This window comes from Lipophrys pholis (assembly GCF_963383615.2).
Source record: "Lipophrys pholis genome assembly, chromosome: 7".
NCBI lineage: Eukaryota > Metazoa > Chordata > Actinopteri > Blenniiformes > Blenniidae > Lipophrys > Lipophrys pholis.
This window is the reverse complement of record NC_137638.1, coordinates 11,792,540-11,816,758: the sequence shown is the minus strand read 5'-3', so window position 1 is coordinate 11,816,758 and position 24,219 is coordinate 11,792,540. Positions and strand designations below refer to the sequence as shown.

The 24,219-nt window shown below is 40.2% G+C and overlaps 1 protein-coding gene across 1 annotated transcript in view; it reads left to right on the top strand.

Moving 5' to 3' along the window:
* Positions 1-2,408: 2,408 nt before the first annotated feature.
* The window catches only part of gpat2 (glycerol-3-phosphate acyltransferase 2, mitochondrial), a gene marked incomplete at both ends in the record, with an annotated part of 43,459 nt that continues 21,648 nt past the window's right edge, over positions 2,409-24,219 (top strand). Inside the window, 15 exons of the mRNA XM_080466544.1 lie at positions 2,409-2,480; positions 5,106-5,210; positions 7,500-7,570; positions 7,659-7,769; positions 8,214-8,342; positions 10,224-10,323; positions 12,151-12,284; positions 13,845-13,944; positions 16,647-16,826; positions 18,131-18,229; positions 18,867-18,949; positions 21,093-21,223; positions 21,344-21,414; positions 22,078-22,238; positions 22,347-22,450. Of these exons, the coding sequence (XP_080322670.1) occupies positions 2,409-2,480; positions 5,106-5,210; positions 7,500-7,570; positions 7,659-7,769; positions 8,214-8,342; positions 10,224-10,323; positions 12,151-12,284; positions 13,845-13,944; positions 16,647-16,826; positions 18,131-18,229; positions 18,867-18,949; positions 21,093-21,223; positions 21,344-21,414; positions 22,078-22,238; positions 22,347-22,450 (1,651 nt within the window). The remainder of the gene's footprint in view (positions 2,481-5,105; positions 5,211-7,499; positions 7,571-7,658; positions 7,770-8,213; positions 8,343-10,223; positions 10,324-12,150; positions 12,285-13,844; positions 13,945-16,646; positions 16,827-18,130; positions 18,230-18,866; positions 18,950-21,092; positions 21,224-21,343; positions 21,415-22,077; positions 22,239-22,346; positions 22,451-24,219) is intronic.

The following is a 24,219-nucleotide window of genomic DNA, read 5'->3' as shown; positions in this document are numbered from 1 at the left end:
TGCTGAGTTGCAGTGAATGTTCTCCATCAGTCTTCAAAATATTCAATTGGTTTCTTGTGAACTGAGAACGGATGTAATTGATGCTTCTAGCCCCAGAGAAGCCCAAGGAGGGAGGGGGATTTCTCAGCCACGGAGTTCAGCAGGGCGCCTTTACGTGATGCACCTGAACGCATCATTCAGTTGCTTCAGCAACGACAGCAGCACAAGACGAGGTCACGAAGAGCAGAAATATTGCTTTAAGCGAAAGTTTTGGAGAAGCAGAGGCGCTCTAAACAGCATGTATCTACACGCGGAAGTAGAATCTGGCGGCATGAAGCCCATTAACCCGTAAAAATCCATAAATTAGCCACGTCATTGTATAAGCATGTAAAAATAAAAGTAGCGGTTTATAGTCCAGAAATTACGGTATAAGTTTTTTTCTAAGTTTTAACTTTCATCTTGTACACAGTGTTCACTTTCCATAGGAAACAAAGCAATATCCCGTACCACTACTCCTGCATGTTTATGGACAAACTGGGTTTCTGAAAGAAAATATCAGATCTAATTGAGATTCTTGGTTGTCTTTGTGTGGTTCCCGTTCAAAGAGGCACTAAGCGTATTTAAAGCCCCTACTAATTGCTGAATGGTTTTGGAAAAAGATTTGAATGCACCAACCAGCTCCACTTAGACTGCTGCTCTAAAATTATATTCACTCTAATCTGACCTGGCATCTAGTAATGGCTTCTGATTTTTAATCATTTCTCATCATGGGCCCACTTAGGGTTGGGCTATTACATTAGCAAACTACAGCATATTAATGAAAGACTGTAATTGATCAATTAACTTTTAATAAGTAGAAGCAAGCATAAATATGAGCTCTGATGGGAGAGACCTATGGCCCACATCTGAATGGCTGTTCAGTCGTGCTTTTACCCTTTACAGTGCGACTTCAAATGTTTTGTAATGACAGGTACAACTATAGAAGAAACTCGAAACTCTTGTTTGTCGTGTCACATCAACATGGTCTTGGCATACTGCTGTCTCTAGCTGTTTCTATGTACTCCCACTGGAGTGGCTTACGCAACCCCATTAGAGCCTTTGCTGACTCTTAAGCTTTGTAACTTATAGTTTAACACCAGTCTCTCCCCGTTTGTCTCTTCCATCGCCCACCGCAACTGTGGCGCATCACAGAGCACCAGGTACTTCTTATCAATGTCGTCGATCCCTAAGGATTCATTAATGAACGTGCGAACTCGAGCCAGTTGAAATGGAGCACCTCCCCATGGGGAAGGCTTAAGTTTTAATTAGCAAAGTTAATGGGGCAGAGTGGGATCAACAGAGTGAGAGACAGAGATGCAAAGGGAAAAGTCTGTCGAAGAAGCCTAATGAGACTCGCGCAACTGACAAATGTAACCACGGGAAGATTTACTTATCAGCTGAGCGGTGATGACAGCAGGACATGGCTTTATCCCGTTTGTGGAAGAAACAAATCCTTATGCAAACTAAAATGAATTGGTCTCTGGATGGTGGTTTTTGTGCTGACTTAGCTTTCAGAGAGTCTGAACTACTTCTGGATTTGCATTAATTCCACCATGATTTCAGATTACTCATTTGAGCAGCCAGTGCTATGAATTAGATAACCTGTTTAAGATGGATTTCATTACATTTTGACCAATGTTGTCAGCCCTTATTACTGCAGCCAAGGGAGCCCCATCAGTTACATAACAGTTGTTTTTTAACAGAGGCTTCTGTACCCTGCCTTTAATGATTTCTAACCCACCGGTGAGTGTTTGCCCCACCTGTACACTGCTGCGAAGGGCAGCCTCGAGTTCCTCTCCATCTCTAACCACCTAATAGCAGCTCTGTCCTTGTTCTTTTCCCACCTACATTCAGAAATAAGTTCAAAACTTTCACACCAAAGTTTTGCCACAAGTCCAATAAAAGAAACCACACAAAGAAAACCACAATAAAACCAGCTTCAGGAGGCAGCGTACCATTTACTTGAAAGACGGGAAAGAGAAGCTGAGGAAACGAAAACACTGGTGATGGTCGAAAGGGGAAAAAGTGCTGGTTACTTGGGTGAAATTGTAGCTGTGGGCACTGAGTGAAAGAGTGCTGCCAACATCGTCACAAAGCACCATAGGACAAAATGAATTTTGTGATACGCTGAGACTTTGGGAAGATGTGTCAAAGTGTTTTATTTGTTAGGAAACAAAAACCTTTTGTTTAGTTTTTTTGTTGTTGTTTTTTTAACATATGTCATTTATCCTAAATCCCTGAACACCTCAGCTCATTTTTACACATGCATGTGCTAACAGGCAGATTGTTCTGTTTATAAAACAGCATCCTGTAGTATGCTCATCTTTCTTTCCTCTATCAATCTCTCCTTTTTTGGTAGGATTTTGGTGCAAACCGGTGACGAGCTCACCATGGTGCTGGAGAAGAGTGAGGGGGTAAACACAGAAGCGGTCCTTCCACCAGTTCAAGAGAAGAGACCTGCTGTAAGAGCGCTTCCTGCATCACTCTCTCTCACTGCCATCTCCCACTTAGCCCATGTGCACTAATCTCAGACGCTTTGTTCTTCACAATCATGAGAGAACACGCACAGCCCCCTTGTGCTTAATTCTGTTTGATGTTTACCAAATCATCGGAGATGATGCATCAGTGAGTCATATTGGTCCCTCAGAAAGGCAGCTGATTTTTTTTAAAGGAATACTGACACTGAGGAAAATGTGCCTAAATGCATGATTAAAGGAAAATGGTGTTCAGGGTGAAGGCAGTGTACACTGGACAGGTCACGAGTTTATCTCAGGCCAACACAAAGAGACAGTCACGCACACTCACATTCACACCTACAGGCAATTTTAGATACCAATTAACATAAAGGACACTTTTTTTGAACTGTGGGAGGAGACTGGAGGGCCTGGGGAAAACACATAACCCGCAAGGTGGACAAAATTACGATAACTGCATCCTACTTACTTAAAAGACAAATTCAGTTTGTTTTAACCTGGCACGTCTTCTATTAATGCGATTATTGTGGCTCCAGCATTTGTGCACACAACACACTCTACATCTGTGTTGAGTAAGGAAGTGACACAAAACAGCCAAATTATTATAAATTTGGACCAAATGTGGAGACAGATATTATCCACTTGGAACAGTGAAGCTACAAAAAAACATGAAGGGCCCTTGTTCAGGAGAACTCTGGATCCAACATACAGAAGTAGAAGTGTCAAAGGTACACAAGTTATAATGTTGACTGTCAATTTTACATGAACTCTATTCATCTTTAAAATTTCAAATAATTAAGACCAAATATCAATGTGGAAACATTTGTTGATCTGGGTGAAACTGGTCATTAAAAATAATCTTGTCATGTGCTTCCTTTATGAGGGATCTGGGACTGACTCGTGTGGCTGTAAGTGACAGTGCATGCACACATTTTGTTGTGAAAGCATCACTCCTTTAATTATTTGTATTCCCCGTCGAGTTTCCAAACACCATAGCTAATGAATGCAGTCCTTTGTCGCAGCTGAATGAGTTTGTCATCAGACTTTACTTCACCATCTGAATGCATCACCAGGAAGGATTCACACACCACTACGGGATTCATGCACCACGCAAACTCTAAAATTAAGTAACTTTGATAAAAACCAAAGCCGCTTTGTATTTCTTTATGGGGAGGCTGTGTGAGTTGTTTTTGATAGTGAGGAATATTGAACTGAGACTAATGGGAGTCCTAAAAAAAAAAAAAAAGTATTTACTGAACTACAGCACTGCTGAATTACTCAAAACATTTTGTGAAAAAGTACCCCTTAAGGTGGCCTTTTTTTTTTTTTTTTAACCTTTTTGAGTTTGTCAAGTTTCTGATCATGGCGAGGTGCAGATATGATGGATCTCCTCACCTGATCTGTGCAGAGTGAGCGGGGCATAATCAAGTTTGCTGCTTGTAATCTCACCTTTAAACAAAAACAAGCTTGGATTTACAAACTAAATGCCACCAAAAGAGTGAAACATCTCCTCTTTGAATAACAAAGAAATGAGTGTTGTTACACTAATCAACTTTTTTCTATGTAGGCCAGTACTAAGACTGTACAAACACATTTGTATTATTCACTTTTTTCCTCCTTTAACCTTTTGTCTTTACCCCCCCACCCCCACCCCACCCCCCACCCCAAAAGATTAAGAAATCACCGATAGTTCGAAGCAAGCTTTGTGATTACTGTAATGTTTTGTCCTGAGATCGACTCTTTCCTGGCTTCTCAGTCAGCTGCTCTGTTTTCTGGAATCCATCATCATCATTCAGCCGGGAGAAAGTGTTATTGATTTTAGGAGATTCATTAGCTCATTGTGTCTGAAGGGGGCAATCAGTCTGAATCCTAACACCGCACACACGGCATGATAATCAATGTGTTGCTGTTTATTATCATAATATGGTGCTTATAACCATTTTCTTTTCATTCTGTTTGCTTTGAAACGGAGCCGACATGCTTTCCCAACAAAATTACTGTCATATGACACAAAAGGAAGTTTTTTCATGCAATAGTACAAATGTGAAGAAAATGACCGGCAGTCAACTCGCCGCTGGTCAACTTCAAATCAAGTTCATTAATATACAGAGAGCTGTCACTCCCGTTTATTGCATAAGCAGTTTGTTTATCTTCACTCACTGCCTGATACGGGCCCTCAAATAAAATCTGTATTATTTTTACAGCACTGCAAATAAGTGCATGATGACATGGAATCAAAGTTAAACCAGCACAGGCACAGATGCCTTTGAGAAATCAACACAAAACTTAATAAAAGAATTACCCCTTTCAGATTCATTTGTTTATTGTCTTGACAGAACCAGCCTGTCCCCACTTCCCTTTTATAATTTGTGACAGAAAGAAAATGGAAAAACATGCTCGGTGTAATGTAATACAGTCTCCAAAATGAGCACACAGTTGCATCAACACTGCTCTAATAAGTGACGGGTCGAATGAAAATTGAACAATTTGACCTTCAGGAGGGTAGAATTCATTCTGGGACTGTTGTAATACACCGCATTAGTTTCATCTGCCTGTCCTGAATGAACTGGTAAACTCTGTGTGCGTGTGACATTTTGTTCTCCTCCCCATCAGTTGTCATGGAAATTGCCGATCAAGAAAAAGCTGATGATTCCCTGTCTGGGCCCATTCAGAGCGGTGGTGGGCCAGTGCTGCCACCAGTGCACCCCGGACAGTCTGGTGAGTGAAGGCAGGTAGACAGACAGAACTGGCGAGATGAAACTGATGAAATATGAAAGGTGGACTGTTTTGATATCCCTCAAGTATCCTTCGCTTTGAAGACACAGGCTTTGCATTGCGCGGTAGGTGTTTCCATTCAATCTGTCTCAGAGCTGCAGGAATCTGTAACACAATGAATCAAATCATGTCCCGTGTGAGTTTTAATGATTTTGAACTGAAGTGGAAAAGCTCATCTCACATTGTCTTCTTCACAAACTGGAATCACCCCTGTCACATTCAGACACGGCAAATTTCTACTGACCTGCAGATTGTCACTGATTTGAAATATCAAATTGGTCATTTTTGTGAAACGTCTAAATCCGTATTGGTGTCATAGGGGGATGAGGTACCCAATTAATCTTTTTTTTCCATTATCGAGGATCAGGTGAGATTCCCATCGAATTGTTTCGAAACTAAATTTTTCACTTCTGTCTCGCTAACAACAGGAAATGAATTGTGTCTTATACTAAGAATTAGTAAGCAGATCAGCGATCAGTGCTGAGAATGAGTGATTTCGACCAATGAGAATGCCGTTTGATTTCACTCTCAGAAAGACATTGTGCGTGGCTTGTTCGATCCGAGTGATGTTTTAGTGTAAAAATATATTAAAAATAAAACTAAATTTAGAACAATGATTCAAAGAGCTTTACAGCACAATTGTTACTGGTAAATTGGAATTGTATCTACTTATCTTTATTAAGTCTCCACTATAGTTCGGTAGCTTAAATCTAAAATAGTTAAATAAAGAAATATATTCTTAATGTATACTTTGATAGTGAATGTATTAAAGATATTCATGTTTTTCATGATTTCACAATTTTCTTTGCATTATTTGAATATTAATTGTAACTTTTGACCCAAACAAATACTTGTTATTTAGATAGTAACTGACTGTTCTCATCATTTAGACTCGTACTACTGTGTTGAGAAACTGCTGTGAACGAACCAGAACTCTTACGAAAATGTGTACATCATTGAAGATGAACTGTTGAATTGTGAAAGTGAAACATTGTTTCATGAAGAGAGATGGTGACTTATTGTAAGCATTCATGATCGGACTGTTCAGCAAATGTCAGAAAGACTGTGTAAGTAGTCTTCATCTTTTCATCAAATATGTAAGATTTGTTCAAGGTCTTATGATGTTGTTCTTGTGCAAAATCCTGCTAAAAAGACTTTAGAATGGGAGAAATGGCTTAGAATCCTTCAGCTTCAGGGGGACTTATGGCCCCCAAGACCCCAAGAACTTTCAGCTGAACTACTTTTATCCTGTTACCATCCCAGCACATTCACTTTGAAAGTGGAAGTGTGGCCTTAAGACAAACATTTGTCGTATTCCTGGATTATGTTCAAGGATGAACAGAAGATTAGTAAAACAAATATCATAATTTGGTTGATTTAAATCATGCTCACATTATTGATATTAGAATGCAGCCTTTTGTTCAAAGAATTCAGACAATGTTTTTCTGTAAGCGTTCAAAATGTCAAAACCTTGAGACAAAAACCGAAGCTTGAATTGAATTGTGTTTTCTTAATACAGTTTAAATCTAATAAAATCAAATGATGGAATAAGTTGCCAATAGTGTAATATAATATTTGAAGCAATATTGTCATGACAGTGTGCCAGAAATGTCATAACTTCTCTCTTTATTGGATTGTTGAAGTAGCATTAAAAAAATAACTTGAACATGGATTAACTGCTGTTAATATTATAGGACTGTATTTCTTAAAAATCAATGGTGGAGAGATTTTTTGGTTAGCAGTTTTTGTGTGGTTTGCTTATCAAAAAAAAAAAGTGAAAGGCATAGTGATCATATTCATTGAAGGTGCATACTATGCGTGTATCTGATTTTTTCCTTTTTGTTTTTAACTATTATTTTACTGACAAGCTATTGCAGTATTGGTTTTATTACATTTAAAATGGCCAACGTTTTCACATTATGAGAAGGCATTACGTTGTTGTCCATTATTACATTACTGGACGTTACGCCCTTCCTTTCAAGCCTAGCTCCCTCTGGATTGGCTCTGGAGCTGTGTTAACTGTGAAGCACCTGTCCCACATTCTTGAGACTGAGCCCTTTTCTCTTTTTCCATGATTGAATCAATATAAACAAAACACTGTTAATAAGGTTTGCAGAGTCCATATAGGGACTCTTCCGTGTGAATTTGGAACGTGAACACTCGGAGTAGAGTTTTACAGCACCAACCTGGTCACTTGGGTCATCGGTTTGTTTTTCTCTGTTTATTGCTCAGAGCAAGAACCTTGGCCAAAACACCATCTTTGACTTCCACAACTTGCTGAGTTTCAATGAGAACCAAACCAGGTAATGATGGCGAACTCCAAAAACAATGATTTAGTCGCAGCACCCTCCCCGGTGGATATTACTCTGAACTGTATGTCTTCTGTTGCAGATATCGAGGCTGGCTGGTGCGCAGGGTGTGCTGCGTCCTGTTCGTAAATGGGTGCAAGGTTTACGGGAGTCCTGTCCACAACAGACGGGAGAGAGTCTGTCAGAGCAACAGGTACCTGAAGGGATGAAGAGGAACAAGGACAAGAGTAGAGACTCAGGAGGAGAGTAAATAAATGATAGGCAGAGATACAGAAAATGAAACGGGCTCCGGCAGTTCTGCAGGGAGGGACGGAGTAAAGATGAGTGGAGATAAGTGGCACAAACCAAGATACAGAAAATGTAGGCTATCCTGGGGCCTGTGCAGAGAGAATTAAGAGAAATGCACAAAGTTGGAACCATCTTTACACTTTCCCTATCGCTGTCACAGAGTCTGGAGTGTATATCTGTTGTTTTCACTCCATCCTGTGTAATTGAGTTTAACCTTTATGTAACTTCCTCACTCAAGGATGCTGCTGTTGTTGTCGTCTTACTGGAAGGCGGGTTGTTTGTGGAAGAACAGCACAAGTGAGGCTTTGTGCTGTGTTTAACCCTGTTGTCCTGTGACCATGTGTTTCAGGGTGAAGGAGGCGCTCACAGCACAGCTCAAAGACCCCGTGGGGGCAGATAACCACGAGCAGTTGGGTCAGCTCTCCTCGCTCCGCCCCCTCATCAACACCTGCATTTCCTCTGGCCTCTTAAGGTTTGCGTGGTTGCTGATTGTGTCTGTATGGTGTGTGGGCCGGCGGGCAAAGGATGAAGTTCAGAGGACTGTTCATCTGAGAAAATATTTTGACTTATTGATTTGAAGCTGCAATGTGTGACCTATTAATTTTGAAATAACAAGAAACAAACTGAAACTATCACAGATAATTAGAGCTGCTGAAGCAATTATTTTGTTTCCATAGGCTTTTGATTACATAATGACCCTAAAGATTTATCTTGTGGCGAGAAGTTACATCTTTCTAACTTTCTTTATCAGCAAATTTTTTTTTGGGGGGGGGGCATTTCTTTCAGACTGAAAGCACAAAGCTAACATTGAACTGAATTCACCACCTAGTATTATTTGCATAGCTGAAGCCATAAGATCTATTCTATCCATTCAGCTTTACCAGGCATCTTCCTGGCTGGCCAAAAACTATATAAAAAAACAAAAACAAACGCATTAATGAGCCACTGATTGAATGTTGTTGTTTTTTTAATTACCATGAACATAAACCCTGCTGAGTCATTTGAACTTATACGTAACCCGCTTACTGGAAACACTGGATTGCTATCAGAAAACAATTCACTAAGCCCTTTTTTTCAATGAAGTGGGTATTCAGGATCTGTTTTTATGTATTTGACAGACTGGATGCTGGCTGAATTGCATTGTTGGCTTTGGTAGTATTTATTATTGAGGAGAAGCCCGTCACCAAGGGGATTGTAGATATTATGAGTAGGGCATGGAAAAAAACAACGCAGAAGAATAAGAGCCAAAATCATTGAATATTGACCTAGGATTTGAACATGAGCAGATGTAAATTGTTTCTGGGCTCATAAGCCCCAAGAAACATATTTCCCAGTCTAGATATTTAAGAATTTTTGTTTTTTTGTTCACTGGGGAAGTTTCATGCCTCACTAAGCCTTTTCCAGTCCTCCCAATTACCAGTCACCCAAAATAGTCTGCACAAAATACTAACATGGAGATCAAGAACTTTGGCGCTCCAAACTTAACTTTGTCTTTTGTTGACTTAATTGTACGCCAGTCAGAAACTGCTATTAAAAGGGGGACGCTGCTTTGTGCCACCTGGTACCAACTTGAAGGGAAACACAGAAATAGCTCATATGGCTCATATGCTTTTGGACGAGTAGGATGTTTGTGAGAATGTTTATAAGATTGATGCATCTCCTGAAAGATGCATGACTGAGAGGCATTATGCTCTTCAAAATGACTGGCAGCTGCTGAGGTGTGAACATGTCAGTGGGCAGGGGGGCACATACAGCACGCTTGGATTGCTTGCTGTGAAAAGACGGGGGTCGGATTCGAAATGAAGTTGGATATTATGATTCTGTCAGCTCTTGAGAGCCAGCCTCTGCAGCCAGATAGATATTCTGTAAATGTTTGGTGAATTGGAGTGGAAACGTCTTCTTTTACCCTTTAAGTCTTTTAGCTTTCTTGCAGTTTGAGGAATCTCCCCTCAAAATCTCCTCCTCTCCCCTTCCGTCTCTTTCTCACTCATATACCGCTCCGGTCTTTGTTCCCATCTATAGCTGTCGCCCTCACACACCCCTTTCTTTATCGCTTTTCGTTTAGCTTCTTTCTCTGTGTCATCACTTTCTCTTCAACTCCTTTCTTCGCCACAGTGTCTCACTCTCATTTATCTAATTTACGTGATGTCAAGTTTAACTCTCTCCTCACTTTCTTTGTTAAACCTACATTTTTATTTAATCACAGTATTGACAGCTGCTTACCTTTAACCCCATCGCATTTGGTCCAATACTCCCCTGTGTACATTGTCCTCCTTTTCACCTTATCTCTCATCATCATTTTTCTCCTCTCCTATCTTATTTCCACATACCTCCTCACCCACTATTGTCTTCCGCCTAGGCTCGTGGGCTGGGCGATGCTGAAGATGCTTGCTGTCCTGTTTGGCGACATTCAAATTAACCGCGACCATCTGTCGGCTTTACACGGCGCTGCACAAGAGGTACAAGTCAGAATCTGTCATTGTTTAGGAAACAAGAAAACATTCAACAGCTCTATCAGGCAGGTCAGAAAATAAGATAAAGAGTAAAGAAATTAGTGTAAATCAAAATGAAGTGATGACATTGTTTTTGCACCTTATGTCTTAAGTAGACTGTGTTTATACCGGCGTATAAGAGGGACAACTGATAATGTCCAATGTGGGTTCTTTTAAAATGCAGCTGACATTTTCTGTGGTTGCTCTGTGTCTCTGAGGTGGTGGTTTATAACGTTTTGCTCCACCTCACCACCTGCTGTAGGTCCGTCCTGTTCTCGTCTGGGCAGCAGGAGCACCACCAAGTGCAGAATTGGGTCAGGAGACTCTCCGTTGCTGACAAATAGACATTTATCAGCACAGGAACGATTCTATTTGAGAAAGCGTCTATGAACGCTTGCAGAAGCTCGTAGATAAAACACCTTTTTTTTTCCTTTTTCTTTTTCTTTTTTAACTTGCATGAGGGCTGCGAAACAGCTCAACCAAAGGTTGTCAGCTCTTCTTGGGGGGGGGGGGTTCCTCACACATTCACTCTCAGGATGTGAAACTAGACTGTGCTCAGCCATCTAATGAGATCGCACACAGCCGTGGTTGTACACATCTCCAAAAAACTAAAAATTTTGCTTTTAATTCTGTAATTTTCTTCCTTTGCCAGATGTCCTTAATTAATCTCTTTTTACTTGGTTGTCTGAATAAATCAAAAGGGGGGGGAGGTCTAAATCAGACTGGTTCAAATGTTAAAAAATTATTAAAAGTGAATTCACTGTGTGGTGTCCTCAAGTTAGATCTCACTAAAATATGTTTAGGTTTTAATTGAAGGACAAACCACCAGATATATTTTCATTATTTTCTGAACATCTTGCAATGTCTTTCACATTAGAAGAACAGAGTCCTCTATCTGGGGTAATTATTGGTCATTGAATGACTTGGAAAAATCTGCTCAGTTTCTGATTTAATCATTTTACTGTCAAATGTTCCATCTTCTCTGTTTTCATCGTGTAATCTTACATTTATTTCACCTATAAATGTCTCAAGAAGGACTGGAATGTTTTATTGCTTCAAAATGCACGCGGTATGACACTTTGGTCAAAATAATATAATCTAAGTGTTCTGATTATTGGCAAGATAATAAACAAAAATATGATTTCATTCTTTTCAGACCATAAGGGGTAGAAATGTTAAATAAAAGCATTAAATATATCTGCATCATGACTATAGAGCACCTTGCAATGTTCGGGTGACTCACATTGTAATATTTAGTCTCTTTTATTATGAAACCTTTTTTGCTGTAGTGACACTATCATATGCGCAAAAGTGCAATCATGTTTTATGTTTCTGCCTTAGGCTCACCCAATATATAATTGAGCTGCAATAGGAGCTCTTCACTTCCATGTAATAAAACAGAGAGAAAAAAATCAAATGCTGCTCAGTAAGGAGAACCACCAAGTGAATAATGCTGTGGCTTTTAACCTTGCAGAAATAACCCACATGTACGTCTAATCTCAAGTTGCATCTGGCTTAACATGGTGTAAAAGTAATGAGAATTGTCAGATATTTGCTGTTTTGAAAAATAAGCATGTGTTTGGTTGACTTTCCATTTGGGTGATACGAATCTAAGCCTTGCAGGCTTTGTCGTCACAATAGGACTTAAATGTAAAAAAACAAAACAAAAACCTTCTTTTTCCCGTCTTTACGTGACCTCTGCACAGTTCACGTTCGTTTGCCATAATGCAAGAAAATGTGAAGAATTCTGTTTGTCTAAAGCGTCTTCTGTTCTCTTCTGTTTTTTCCATTCAGGGGTCTCCTCTAGTTTATGTGCATGTGCGTCAGAGTACTATGGACTCAGCACTCATCCCTCTCGTGCTCTTCTGTCACAATCTGAGAGTGCCATACACTTTTTGTCCTCTGCAGATTAGCAGCTCCTTCCTGAGGTATACAAACACAAATACAAACGAACACAAGCACACAGATACACATTCAAGCTGCTGGCCAAGTTGGTTGGGCTGAAGTAATTATAAACATATAGTATTTTCTGCTTATGAATAAAGCAGATGCCTTTTTATTTCCCAACACAAGCTTACTAAATCCTCACTATTGTTAACAAGGCTATAATGTTTTAATTCTCACTCAGAGGTAATACATACAGCCATTCTTAAATCCAACACTGATGCCTTAAGTATCATGTACACTCCTGATCTAAATCGTAAGACCAGTTGCAAAATTCCCAGAATTGGCGTTTTGCACTGTTGGATCTTAAAAAGGTTGTAAGTAGATCTTCAATATGCAAATAGAAGAGATGGGAGCAAGAGACAAAACGATTTGAGCTCTATACTGAAAACAACAATTTAAGTGAAATAGGCTGTTCATCAGCTGATCAAAAGTTTGACATCAGCTCAGACAGCAACACAGAAAACCCCTTCAAAACAGAAATTAAACTGTCAGAAAATGAGTAAATCCACCATTCTTGTTCATCACTCGAAAAATTTGTTTAGGCATGCTTGCTGCAAGTGTTTCCAGAAGGTTAGTGTAAACGTTCATCCAAGTGGTGAAGATGTCCTCATGAAAGGCTTCCACTGTCTGGAAATGATGTCCATTTTTGTAAACCCTCAGTTGCCATCCATCCCTAATTGTTGTCAATAGGATTTAGATCAGGGGAACATGTGGGATGGTCCACTAGAGTGATGTTATTCTCCTGGAAGAAGCCTTTCGTCAGGCGGACATAGTGAACCGCAGAATTGTCCAGTTGAAAAACCCAGTCGTTACACAGAGATGCCATCAGGATCGTCAAGGTTACATTATTTCTTGTCAGAGAATAACAATTTCTTCCATCTTTGAAAGTTCTATGTTTGGTGCTCCCTTGCAAAGTCCAAAAAGGCAATTTTGTGGTGCTAAAGGAGATATGGCCTTTGAAGGCGTTTTTTTGTTGTTGTTTTTAAAGCCTTCCCTGGCAGATGCCGTCGGATGGTTATTGGGCTGCAGTCATCACCAGTAATGGCCTCAATTTGGGTCGAGGATCGTCAGGTGTCTTGATGGACAGCCAATCGGATCCTCTCGATTTTTCTGCGTCTACCATTTGACTTTTTTGTTAAACCCTCAGGATCTTTTTGAAATTTCAAAATGACTCACTGTGTCCAACCTCAGCATCCTGAGCACATTGTGAGAGGCCTTGCCTTTTCAGCCCAACAATCCTTCCACGTTCAAACACAGTGAGCTTTTTTGCCTCTGGCATCAGGAGGTCTTCGCAGTGTGAAACTGTGCATTTTGGTTTTTAAAGGCTGTGGTCTAAAACTTTTGATCAGCTGACCAACAGCCTTTTTCAGTTAAACTGTTGTTTTCAATATATTGCCTGCTTAAAATGTTTTTGCTCCCATTTATTCTTTTTGTAATTTGAGGCTCTAAAATCTTTTTAAGGTCCGACTGTGCAAAATGCAAATTCTTGCATTTTTGTAACTGGTCTTAAGATTTTGACCAGGCATGTGTTTGCCACACAGATTCATCATGCAGAGGGTCGGTGTCGTCCTCTTGCCACCTTCTGCGCTGAACGAGCAGGATGCTGAGAAGGACAATCTGTACTCACCCGTCTTGACCTCAGTGAGTCCGTCATCTTTTCTTGGTTTTTCTCATGTACAGTTGGCTAAGATATTGAAGTTCAGGCTCTGTCTGCCACCACTGATTTGGTCATTCACCAGTGTTTCTCAAATGAGGGTGATACAAGCCCCAGGGGCTCTTTGGAGGACGGCAAAGGGTAATGCCATTCATTTTGAATTTAATTTAAAATGAAACATCCCTGCATAATTTTAAAAATTAAGCTTTAATGCATTTGATAAGAATTTTAAATGAAAGCTTCTAAAATCACATTCTGGTTGTCTCTCGGTTCAATAACTACAGTTATTAATGGTATTGGTTTTTGACAAAAACTGGTTTGTCGTGAATATTTGGTTACAAAGTTGTTTGATAATGTAATAGATTAGATGCATTTTATATTAAAAATGTTCTGCATAGTCTGAAGGTACATCACTGTTTAAATATTAATTCTTGAAAAGTACTTTTACCATATTGGCCATTCAGTTTTTAGTTTTACGTCTTTGTATTGTATTTTTTTAAAGCTGCGCCAGAAGAACAGACTTTTGTTCAATGCACTTTTTTTGATATTAAAATGTATGTATATATCTATCTTTATTGAAATAGGTTGATTAACACCAATTTAAGGGAACATCTCAAATGATTCTGGGATGTTAATTTTAGTATATTAAATTGTACAATGAAAATACTCTAGCATTATAGCATTGACTTTTTAAATCACAATCACAATCATCTATTGGGCTTGTATTTCCCGACCCTACACTGCTGCTCCCAGACACCTTAGTCACATGAATGGGTTGAGGCCCATCCACAAGTAACTGGATAACATATAAGACATGCTGCACAGAGGGTTTACCAGGTTTCGCATTTCTCCTGCAGGCCCACATGAAGATGACCTTGCAAAGAGTAAAAATAACAATGCAGATAATAACAGTAGGCAACATGAGAACTGCGCATGGCAGCTGTGCTTGTAGCCCACATTGATAACTCAAAGTAGCATTAGCATCAAAACCACACCATGTGGGAGAGTCTGTGAAAACTTGCTGGAGGCTGCAGAAACCCTGTTTTCTGGGAAGAGACAGACTTTTGCCCACATGAGTCTGACACAAAACATTGTGACTGGAAGGATTTCACATTTAACGTTTATAGATTCTTGCTGGAAAACAAAAACCCACATAACATACAAACACCCCTGATCGTAGGATGAATTAAAGCTGTGCTGGGTGAAGCTTACTGAAGCCAGACTTTATTTTTGAACTACAATTTTTTGATTCATATTGGTTAACATTGCTGCAGTTTATGAATCCTCTTGGGCCGTTCATTGCATGTCCTACAGTCTAAAGCTATTTCAGGTTGTATGTACCATATTCTCAGCCAGCAGCCAGAAAACACTGGTCCAAGCCCCTCATTATCTGTGCAAGCACAACCGAAAAAAGTGGTTACTAGAGAAAAAGACAGCAGGCACTCAGTCAGAAAGCCTGTTGTTGGAATAAAAAAAAAATGTCATCTTGCATCAGGTAATTATATATAATTGCAGGATAAATTAAAGATGGCTATCCTAGTAATTTGTCTGTTTGGTGTACATGCATCCGGTTCAATTCATCCCCACTCTTTTCATCACGCTTCCTGGTCGAGTGTCAATGCGGGCAGCTCCTCGGCCAGAATACAACCTGTCCTTTCCCCTCCACTCCCCCTCATTTCCCAGCCTCATCCCACTTTCTATTCATTCTCAAAATTACCAAGTGGCATGAGTTTGGCGACAGAGATTGCAGCTTTGGAGTTGGCGAGAGTGACAAAGCAATGAAGAGAGGGCGGAGAAGTGAGATGAGCGATGGTTAGTTTGATTGTTTGCTCTTGGCAGGTCTGAGCAGGTTGTTTGGTTTTTATTGGGAACTAGTTTCTGTTTGTTTTCTCCTTATTTTAGTCGATTGTCATGCATCATCTGCTCTCTCCTATTTCTCCTCCTTTGCTCTTGTTAAATTTTGTTTCATTTCTATTATTGCGCTCTTTACCGCTCTTTTCTGTTTTCAATCAGTATTACCTGCTCCTCATTAATATCTCACTGTATCTGATAAGAGACTTGTTTGTGGTTCAGCTGTTAAAAGACATATTTCATTTGTGGAAGTTACTGGCTTTATTTTGATCAATACTGAGCTCAACTGCTCAGAGAAACTGCTGAGTCTGATAATGTGATATACAATACCGCTGCCAGAGTGCAACATAGCCTGGTGGTTTATGTGTTACACAGTGAGTAGGGATTTTTTTATTTTTTATTATCGCTCGTTTATTTGAGGAAGCATATTGGTTTTGTGTGAGAAAGCAGGCTTGTTTATTGGTTGTATTTCAATGTTAATAGACCTTTATTGTTTATTGAGTGTAGGCCTGCTTAGCTACTTTTCAATGGTAATTGAATTTTCTCTGTCTGGAAGGGCAACAACAGTTCTTCAGGCAAAGGGAAGTGTCTCTGAATGTCATGGAGTGCCTCTCTTTGTTGCTGCTCTTTATCCTGCCTGCTTTCCTACATTTTGACTCATCCTCCCACAGCTGCCCTCCGCGCTCTTGTTTGCTTCCTCTTTGTATTCTCTCCGAGGTCTGTTTTGCTATATTGCTCATGTATATTTTAAAGATGTGTTGCCAGCATTATATGTTAATCGCTCCCCTAATGCCAAGACTTTTTAGCCCTTGACTTTGCCATCTTTCTTCCCCCTCAGCTGGTACGTGAGCTGCTACATGAGGGCCAGGCGATAAGTATTGGTGTGTCAGCCGAGTCTGGCCAAGGCGGCCTGTGGCTGGCTCGCATCAGGCACCTCATCAAAGAGGGCTCTGTCCCTGATGTCTGCCTGGTTCCTGTGGGCATCTCGTACGACTGTGTGCCCAACACCAACATTCAGGTGGGCGCACGTGAACTCTAACACTTTCATGTCCACACACACACACACACACACACACACACACACACACACACACACACAATGCTAGATTACCTCCGAGGTGGTGCCAGAGAGCTTTTGGGGGGGTCAAACAGCAGCAAGAAGTCCGAAGGACAGTAGAATACCTTTTCTGAGCATGATCATATCTTTTTCATTTTTTTTTCTTTGCCTGGATGTGAGTGCATTCCCTTTTGCCTCAGCTCTCAGAGTTTTAGCTCTATCAAAGCTGGAGCCAACAGCTGAAGTGGCCCTTCGCCTCAGTAATGCCTGCTCAGTGGAGTCTGGAGGTGAACGACTGTATGACACAGGTGTCTCATAATTTTGTGTAGCTCTTAATTTATATAAAAATTGCAACATCCCATTGAAGAGATCCCTGTGCACTGCCTCATAGGTTCATATCTCGTTCTCCTCTCACCTCTCTGCTCACTTCCTTGTCTCTTTTTTTTTTTAATACAGTTGAGCAGTCGATAGAGTGAGGCTCAACTGGTAGTTAGATTAAAATATTAGTGTCTTCCAGATTGAGTCCCAACTTTTATTCTTTTTTACCCCAAAGATTGTCCCCAAGAGAAGCTGTGGACCCCCTCTCCAAGCTCTGATTTTCCCCAAAATTGTACTGGAGCCAAAAATGTGCTCCCCCCAACATATACAGAAGTGGGTTCCTTCAAAATGAAAGCAATGGACTCGTCTTGAATTTGTCTTGAGATTTTAGAAAAGCTTCTCATTCTTTGATATCAAATTTTTTATACATCCTGCAAATAGACAAAAAAAGCTTCACGCTCCCCCCCAAAAAGGTGCTCAGCCACCCTATATTTATCGGTTTAGCAGAAAAGCATCTACATTTGAATGCCTTTCACAACTTTTCCAAGATTTCACTGGCCAGCGTTGGCCGATTAGCTCTGGTTTGCATATCATTTATTCCAGGCAGCAGTGATGGCTATTAGTCTCCATTATTCTCCCTCCCTTATCTGCACTTTAAGATGATACTGGAGAGTGGGTGTAGGTTTTGTTTAATTGCAATAATAAGGTCTTTGCCCCCTAATTTAGTTCTGTCATTCAAACATAGCACACATACAGTAATGTACACACAGATCTTGCACCCTCTGAAGCGACTGGTTATTCGTGCTCATAATAGATGGTGCTCATTAGTGATAGTGCTGTTTGAATGTCTGAGACCTCATTATGATTAAATGGCTAACTTGCTGTGCGTAGCACTCTTTACTTCACACTTTCATGTGAGTTTGCGTGTGTTTTACATCTCATCACAGGTTGGCTTTAAAGGTGCGCTGCGGTGGCTGAGGTCCTCCGTGTGGAACAAACCCAGCGAGAGTGTGAGGGTCCACTTTGCTCAGCCCTTCTCCCTCAAGGTGCCCCACCTTTCATAAAACATGTGCTTGTCATTTACAGGAGCATCTCCAACACGTTTTGGTGTATGACCCTAAAATGAAGCCGTGTATATGTGTCTACTACCCTCATCTTGGGTCATAAGCATTACAATCTAAATGTTTGGAAGGAATAACGAGGAATGTTGAATTTGTTGTGTTTTAACTGCATCTTTACTCTCAGCTTATTAATGTGATCTATAAAATTCATTCATTACTTAAAAGATTCATATGCTGTTAAGAATTTGAAAACCATATTATTCATATAGTCAATATAGATCAATACATTACAAACTATAGGCCTCAAAGATTATCATTATTCTATCAACTCCTCAGCTTGGACACTGTAGTCTTACTCTAAGGAGATATATGGCAAATTACTTTTATGCTTATTTAAAGTGATTTTGCTGAATAATATAAATCCTATAACACGGTATTAGTGACAGAGGGATGAGCTGAAGGCGATGATGAGAATATTAAAATCAACTTTGCCTTATTTGTTTTCCAAACCCAGTAAAGTAGAACATCAGTGTTAAATGATTTAGAGACTCTGTGCTTCAGCTCTTTAAGAGTGCATGGCTGTGTGAATTATACTTTTACTCCTCTGTGTATTTGTGTGTAGGAGATGTGCCAGTCAGGGAGGTTCAAAGTAGATGAATGGCTCCCTCTGCAGGACCTGTTGCTGCCTGTTATCCTCAACGACAGGTAAACAAAACACCTGTATACATACCTGTGTGCATGGGCGATCGAGTCCTTCCTGTATGTGACCGAAACACAATGGCTGCTTGTGCAGATCGTGTTTTATCTTGTGTCTGTGAAATTCAAAAGTTACTTTCCCCTCGACTTTAAAGAACTTTGCTCTAAACCTTAAATCTGGCACAGATATGATGCAAGCTCTGATGAGAGTCTTCATCCTCTTAGACTCGGTCCAATTACGATCAACATTACACAGTCTGCCAGAGAAAAAGATAAGAGAAAGAAAATAACATCCTCGCTCAATCTCCGCACGGCTTCTGACGACTAAAGTGGCTTCTCCCGTCATATGTTTAATTCTCCAGGGAGAGAGAGGGAAGCAGAAAAAAATAAAAGCCTGAATGAGAGTGATGGCAAGTGATAGATGAAAAGAGGTAGAGAGTGGTAGTTAGATTTGATTGTTATCAGCATGTGAGCAGTTTTAGTTCTCTCTACATGTCTACATTAACATGCTCTCTTATTCCGTTTGTTCCAGCATTGGAAGCTCATTTTTGTTCCCATATACAAACTATACCAGAACATGCAAACCACTGCAGTGAAAAATTAAAGTAGTCCTCACATGCAATCACTTGTTTTCAAAGGTGTGCACGCCCGACGCAGCTCATTCATCCTTGATGGAAATGAATTGTGTCACTTTGTGTAAATCTTGCGTGTGGACAAAGCTGGATTCACCACGCTCGCTCGCACACACAAATGCATATCGGTCACAGACAATCGCAGAGCTAAAACGCATGAATAATATTCATATCACGCCGGCATAGTCTGAGATAAGCAGCTCAAAAAATTGAATACACCAACCTTGATTTCTAATACACCTGCTATTTTATGCACTTGGGATGTGTGGCGAGAAATACTATTTTGAGTCATCCACTGAACCCCTGATTTATTTAATTGCAAGTAATTTTTCTATCCAGCAAACTGAATTATTTCAGAATTCTGTCTTCCGGAAGAAGATGAAGCCATATACTGTCTTTTGCAGAGTAAACAATGTTTCTTTCACTGATTCACCGGGTTTGTTTAGCAATTCCCTTGGCAACCTAAGTAATTTACTGCGACACATCCTAATGGTAAAAGTCTAACATTGCCTGGTTTCCTTGCACTCTTTGACACCATTTGTCTACTTTAAAATTACAACCTCGCTTCCGAAAAAAGTTGAGATGCCATGTTAAAAGTAAATAAAAACAATGCAATTATTTGCACATCTTACTCCCCCACTTTCACTCAGCTACTCCAGAGAGTGCCAAAAACTAAGCATGAGCTCAGAGAGGCCACACCTTTGCAGTCATGGCCCCTAAGTTGCGGAACCACAGAACAGTTTTCTAATTTGCATCGGATCACTTTAAATGAGCTTCGACCCAGAGAAAGGAAGAATAAGCTTTTCCGGATAATGTTCATTTACGTCTTCTTCTCTTTGTCATTCTTACTTTACTTGCATGTGGGGACTTCCAAGTAAATTGTGTTCACAAAGACCACGCAGTGATATCTAGTTAAGAATCAGGTCTGCTTTTGATGCAGTGCAGCCTGAGAGGCGAAGATCGCCAGCATCCAGTTTTAACCTTCGGTCTTGTCCCCAGCCCACCGATTTCTGCTGATTCTCTGAATCTTTTGATGAAATTGTACAATGTGGATAATGACATCTTCAAAGTCTTTCCAGTTTACACAAAATAATTTTTTGGGGGGGGAGAAATCATGCCACAGTTTAAAGTTTTATTTGCAGATTCAAATGTATCAAATCCAGAATTTTCCATCACAAGATGGGATTATTGGCAAATATAATACCAGTAGAACAATGGGGCGCTGAAAGTGAGCCCTTTACAGTTTGCTGAGAAATGTCATCTCATTTTGACTTTCATTCTTGACTACATACTTTCTTTTTCACAGTTAAAACAAAGTGAGTCCGAATGCAAGTTCATTCAGTTGAGCTTCTTTTTTCTTCTGAGAAAAAAACGTGACTGTAATTGAGTTGAATTAGGGTACTGGTTATTTTGAGGATTTAAAATTAAAGCTAGTATAAGAAAATTGAGTCACTGTCATAATTAAGAGGTTTGAATCCATCCTAACATCTGATGTCCTCTCTTCTTACTCTTTGGTCAAGAATCAGCTGTGTGTTTGGACAAAGGAGATTTTCATGGCTTCAGCCATCTTTTCATTTTCCATCTGATGTTGAAGAGACAAAAGAGAACGAGAGAAACCTCTGCATTGCCATCAGCCTCCACCTCATCTTCTGTAAGGCCAGGATCAAATCCATCTGACAAATTGTTCTCTCTAAGCTGTTGTTTTAATGGTTTGCAAAATTGCACCTCATTTTCTCATTATAGTGGTGTGTTTGTTTCTCTCTGTGTCCAGCTACCACCACCTGCATGGCTGTGATGTCCACCGGTATTGTGTCAAGTCTCCTGTTGTTCAGGCACCGTAAGGTACAGGCACCCTCATGTCTTTCCATTCGAAGCTTCCCTCAGTGTTAAAATCCGCCTCAGCTCCTCTAAGGATCCAATGAATTTCAAGAAACTCCCAAACACAAATGATTTTGGTGTTGGTGTAGCAGAGTGTGACTCCTACCCACCAGATGGTTAATGCTGATGTGGGAGTTGAACCTCTCCACCTCTTCTTTTTCTTCCTCCACCTCTGCTTCCAAGTCTTCCTCCTCTGCCTGTTCCTATACCTCTTTAACCTCTTCCAATTTGACCTCTTCTTCTTTCTCTTCTTTCTCCTCTTCTAGACCTCTTCCTTCAGTATCTTTTCTTCCATCTACTTATCTTCCACCAGCTCCTCTTCAACTTTCCATATTCCTCCGAACCTTAGTCTTCCCTCGTGTTCTCCTGTTCCCACTTTCTCCTTCTGCTCCACCTCCTCCTTTTCCTTCTTTCCCTCAACCTGTTGCCTCGGTCCCCTTTTCCTTGTCTTTAAGGTTCTCTTTTTTCTTCTCCACCTCTTCTTCCTCGACTTCCACCATTTCCTTGTTTTATTTAAAAAAAAACAACACCACCACCTTCTCAACCTGGTCCTCTTCCCCACCCTCTCCTTCTCCTCCTCATCATTGTCTTCATCCCCCTCCTACTCCCTGTCCTTCTCCACCACAGGGTGTGAGTCTGTCTGTGCTGTGCCATGATGTGGTGTGGCTCACAGAGGAGCTCCTCTTAAGAAAGAAAGACGTTGGCTTTGCTGGGAGTTTAGTGGAGGTCGTCCACCATTCCCTCTCTCTGCTCATGCCTCATCTCGTCGTAGCGGCAACACCATCTAGGTAGATTCTCAGAACAAACAAGACAGTTAAGCTGTCCTGTTTACCAATATATCCAATCTTTATGGGATATCAATGTTTTTTCTCTTATTTTGGTCTCTCTCCTTCTAGCAAAGACCTTGTCATTGTTCCACGTCCTTCCCTTTCCGCCACGCTTCATCTCTCGCTTCAGGCCCGCTCTGTCACGCACACGTTCATCCTGGAAGCAGTTGGAGGTAAATGCCTTTGAATGCATTGAGTGTTACTTGCATAACCACTGACACTTAAGCTTAAATATCAGAGCCTGTGTTCTCCAGGCACCTTCTTTTTCGTGGGAGGCCTTGGCAGTTGCTCCAACTGTTGGCATCTTGCTCAGAAGAATTTGTTTGAAATATGACATTTTAAATGACGAAAACTTAGTATTCATAATGATTTGGTCAATGTCCGGGTACTGCACATGCAAGACAGATTTTTCTCCACTCTCACAAACAAGTGTCATAAGGACAGATGATGTGTGGCACTTCACATATAAAGCTGGTGAGTGGATGTGGGTCCTGTGATTTTCTGATGGATCTATTTGTGTGATCTTCATGCACTGAAATCAAATACCTGAAAAATCTCCCGTTGCACCAGGAACAAGGCAGGCATGTGGGAAATCAGGTAGCAGAAGATTAGAATGGGGAGGTAATCCTTCAACTGGAAGCTTTGTATTTACCAAAAACTGTCTGGTATCTTTATCACAGCATCCCGCTGAACTCATAAAATTAATCAATTTTGACAAATTTATGCTTCTTTTCAAGCCCACAAATTTCAATGAATAAAACAAATCAAAAAAGTACTGCATTACAAAAATCATACTGGATACTTTGATTACACAATCTCACACATGAATAGTGTCCTTGATCTGTCACGCCTAAGCGAAAAAACATCTTATGATTAACAACCTAAAAATTGATTAAGTTGTTAAGAGTTGGGCAAGTCAACTTGTCACATTTTATAGCCCAAAAAATTTGTTGCCCTCTGTCACAGACATGCTGTCAGTTTTATCGTTATTCTTTACCCAAGTGTTTTTACTGTCCAAATTACACTCCAGCTCGGATGTGAGCAAAACATTTTCCAAGACGGTCACATGCTGCAGTGTCAAAAAGTAGCAGTGCTGTGGAAGGCCATGAGTTTTCTTTACTTCTGCACTTTAAACTGAAAATTTTGAAAGTTGGTGCTATTATTTCCTACAGGTCTTCCAATTTTTTTTGAGTACTTACTCTGTTTGCAACAAGATGACCTGCCACCTGGTAAACTTCTAGTACACTACTGTTACAGAAGTGAAAAGCATCACAAGCCAGTATTGTGACTAGAGTTGTGACGGTTGCACACAATCTATTGAGCGGCTCTTTAACACAATCCATTGGACAGACACAAGAGGGCCCCAAATGGGATTTTATACCAATTTACGAATGATGGCTCTCTGTCCAGTCAAGAGTCTGTGGGGGGGGACTAAGTTTCTTTGAAATGAATTGGTGCTTTCATGTGGTAATTATAAGTTCCCAAATTGTGCATTCAGAGTTGTGATTAATTATTAAGTTTTTTATTGACTCCCTCTTCTACTTTTAACTGGTAATAGCATCAGAAATGTTATTCCTTCAACACATGTTCTCAAGTACACAACTTTATTTTTTAACTCACTAAAATAATATTGAGATGTCCACGTTGTTAGAAAAATTACATTCCTTTTTCACTCAGTCCACTAAGTTTGCTGATTTACAATTGTTAGCGAGATTCATAACGCAACATTGATGCTCTAGAAATAAGTTTTTATTGTATTGAGTATATACCACAGTTTTTATTTGAATGCAGAACACTGTGTTATTGACAACAGATTCTTTAAGTTCTGTAAGTTTGGAGATGAGACCTCCATAGAAAAACGTGACACTTTTTCTTCCTTGGATCAATTTTGATAGATAGTGACCACCAGACCAGAAACACCCCCACAAGAGCTGCCGTTTTG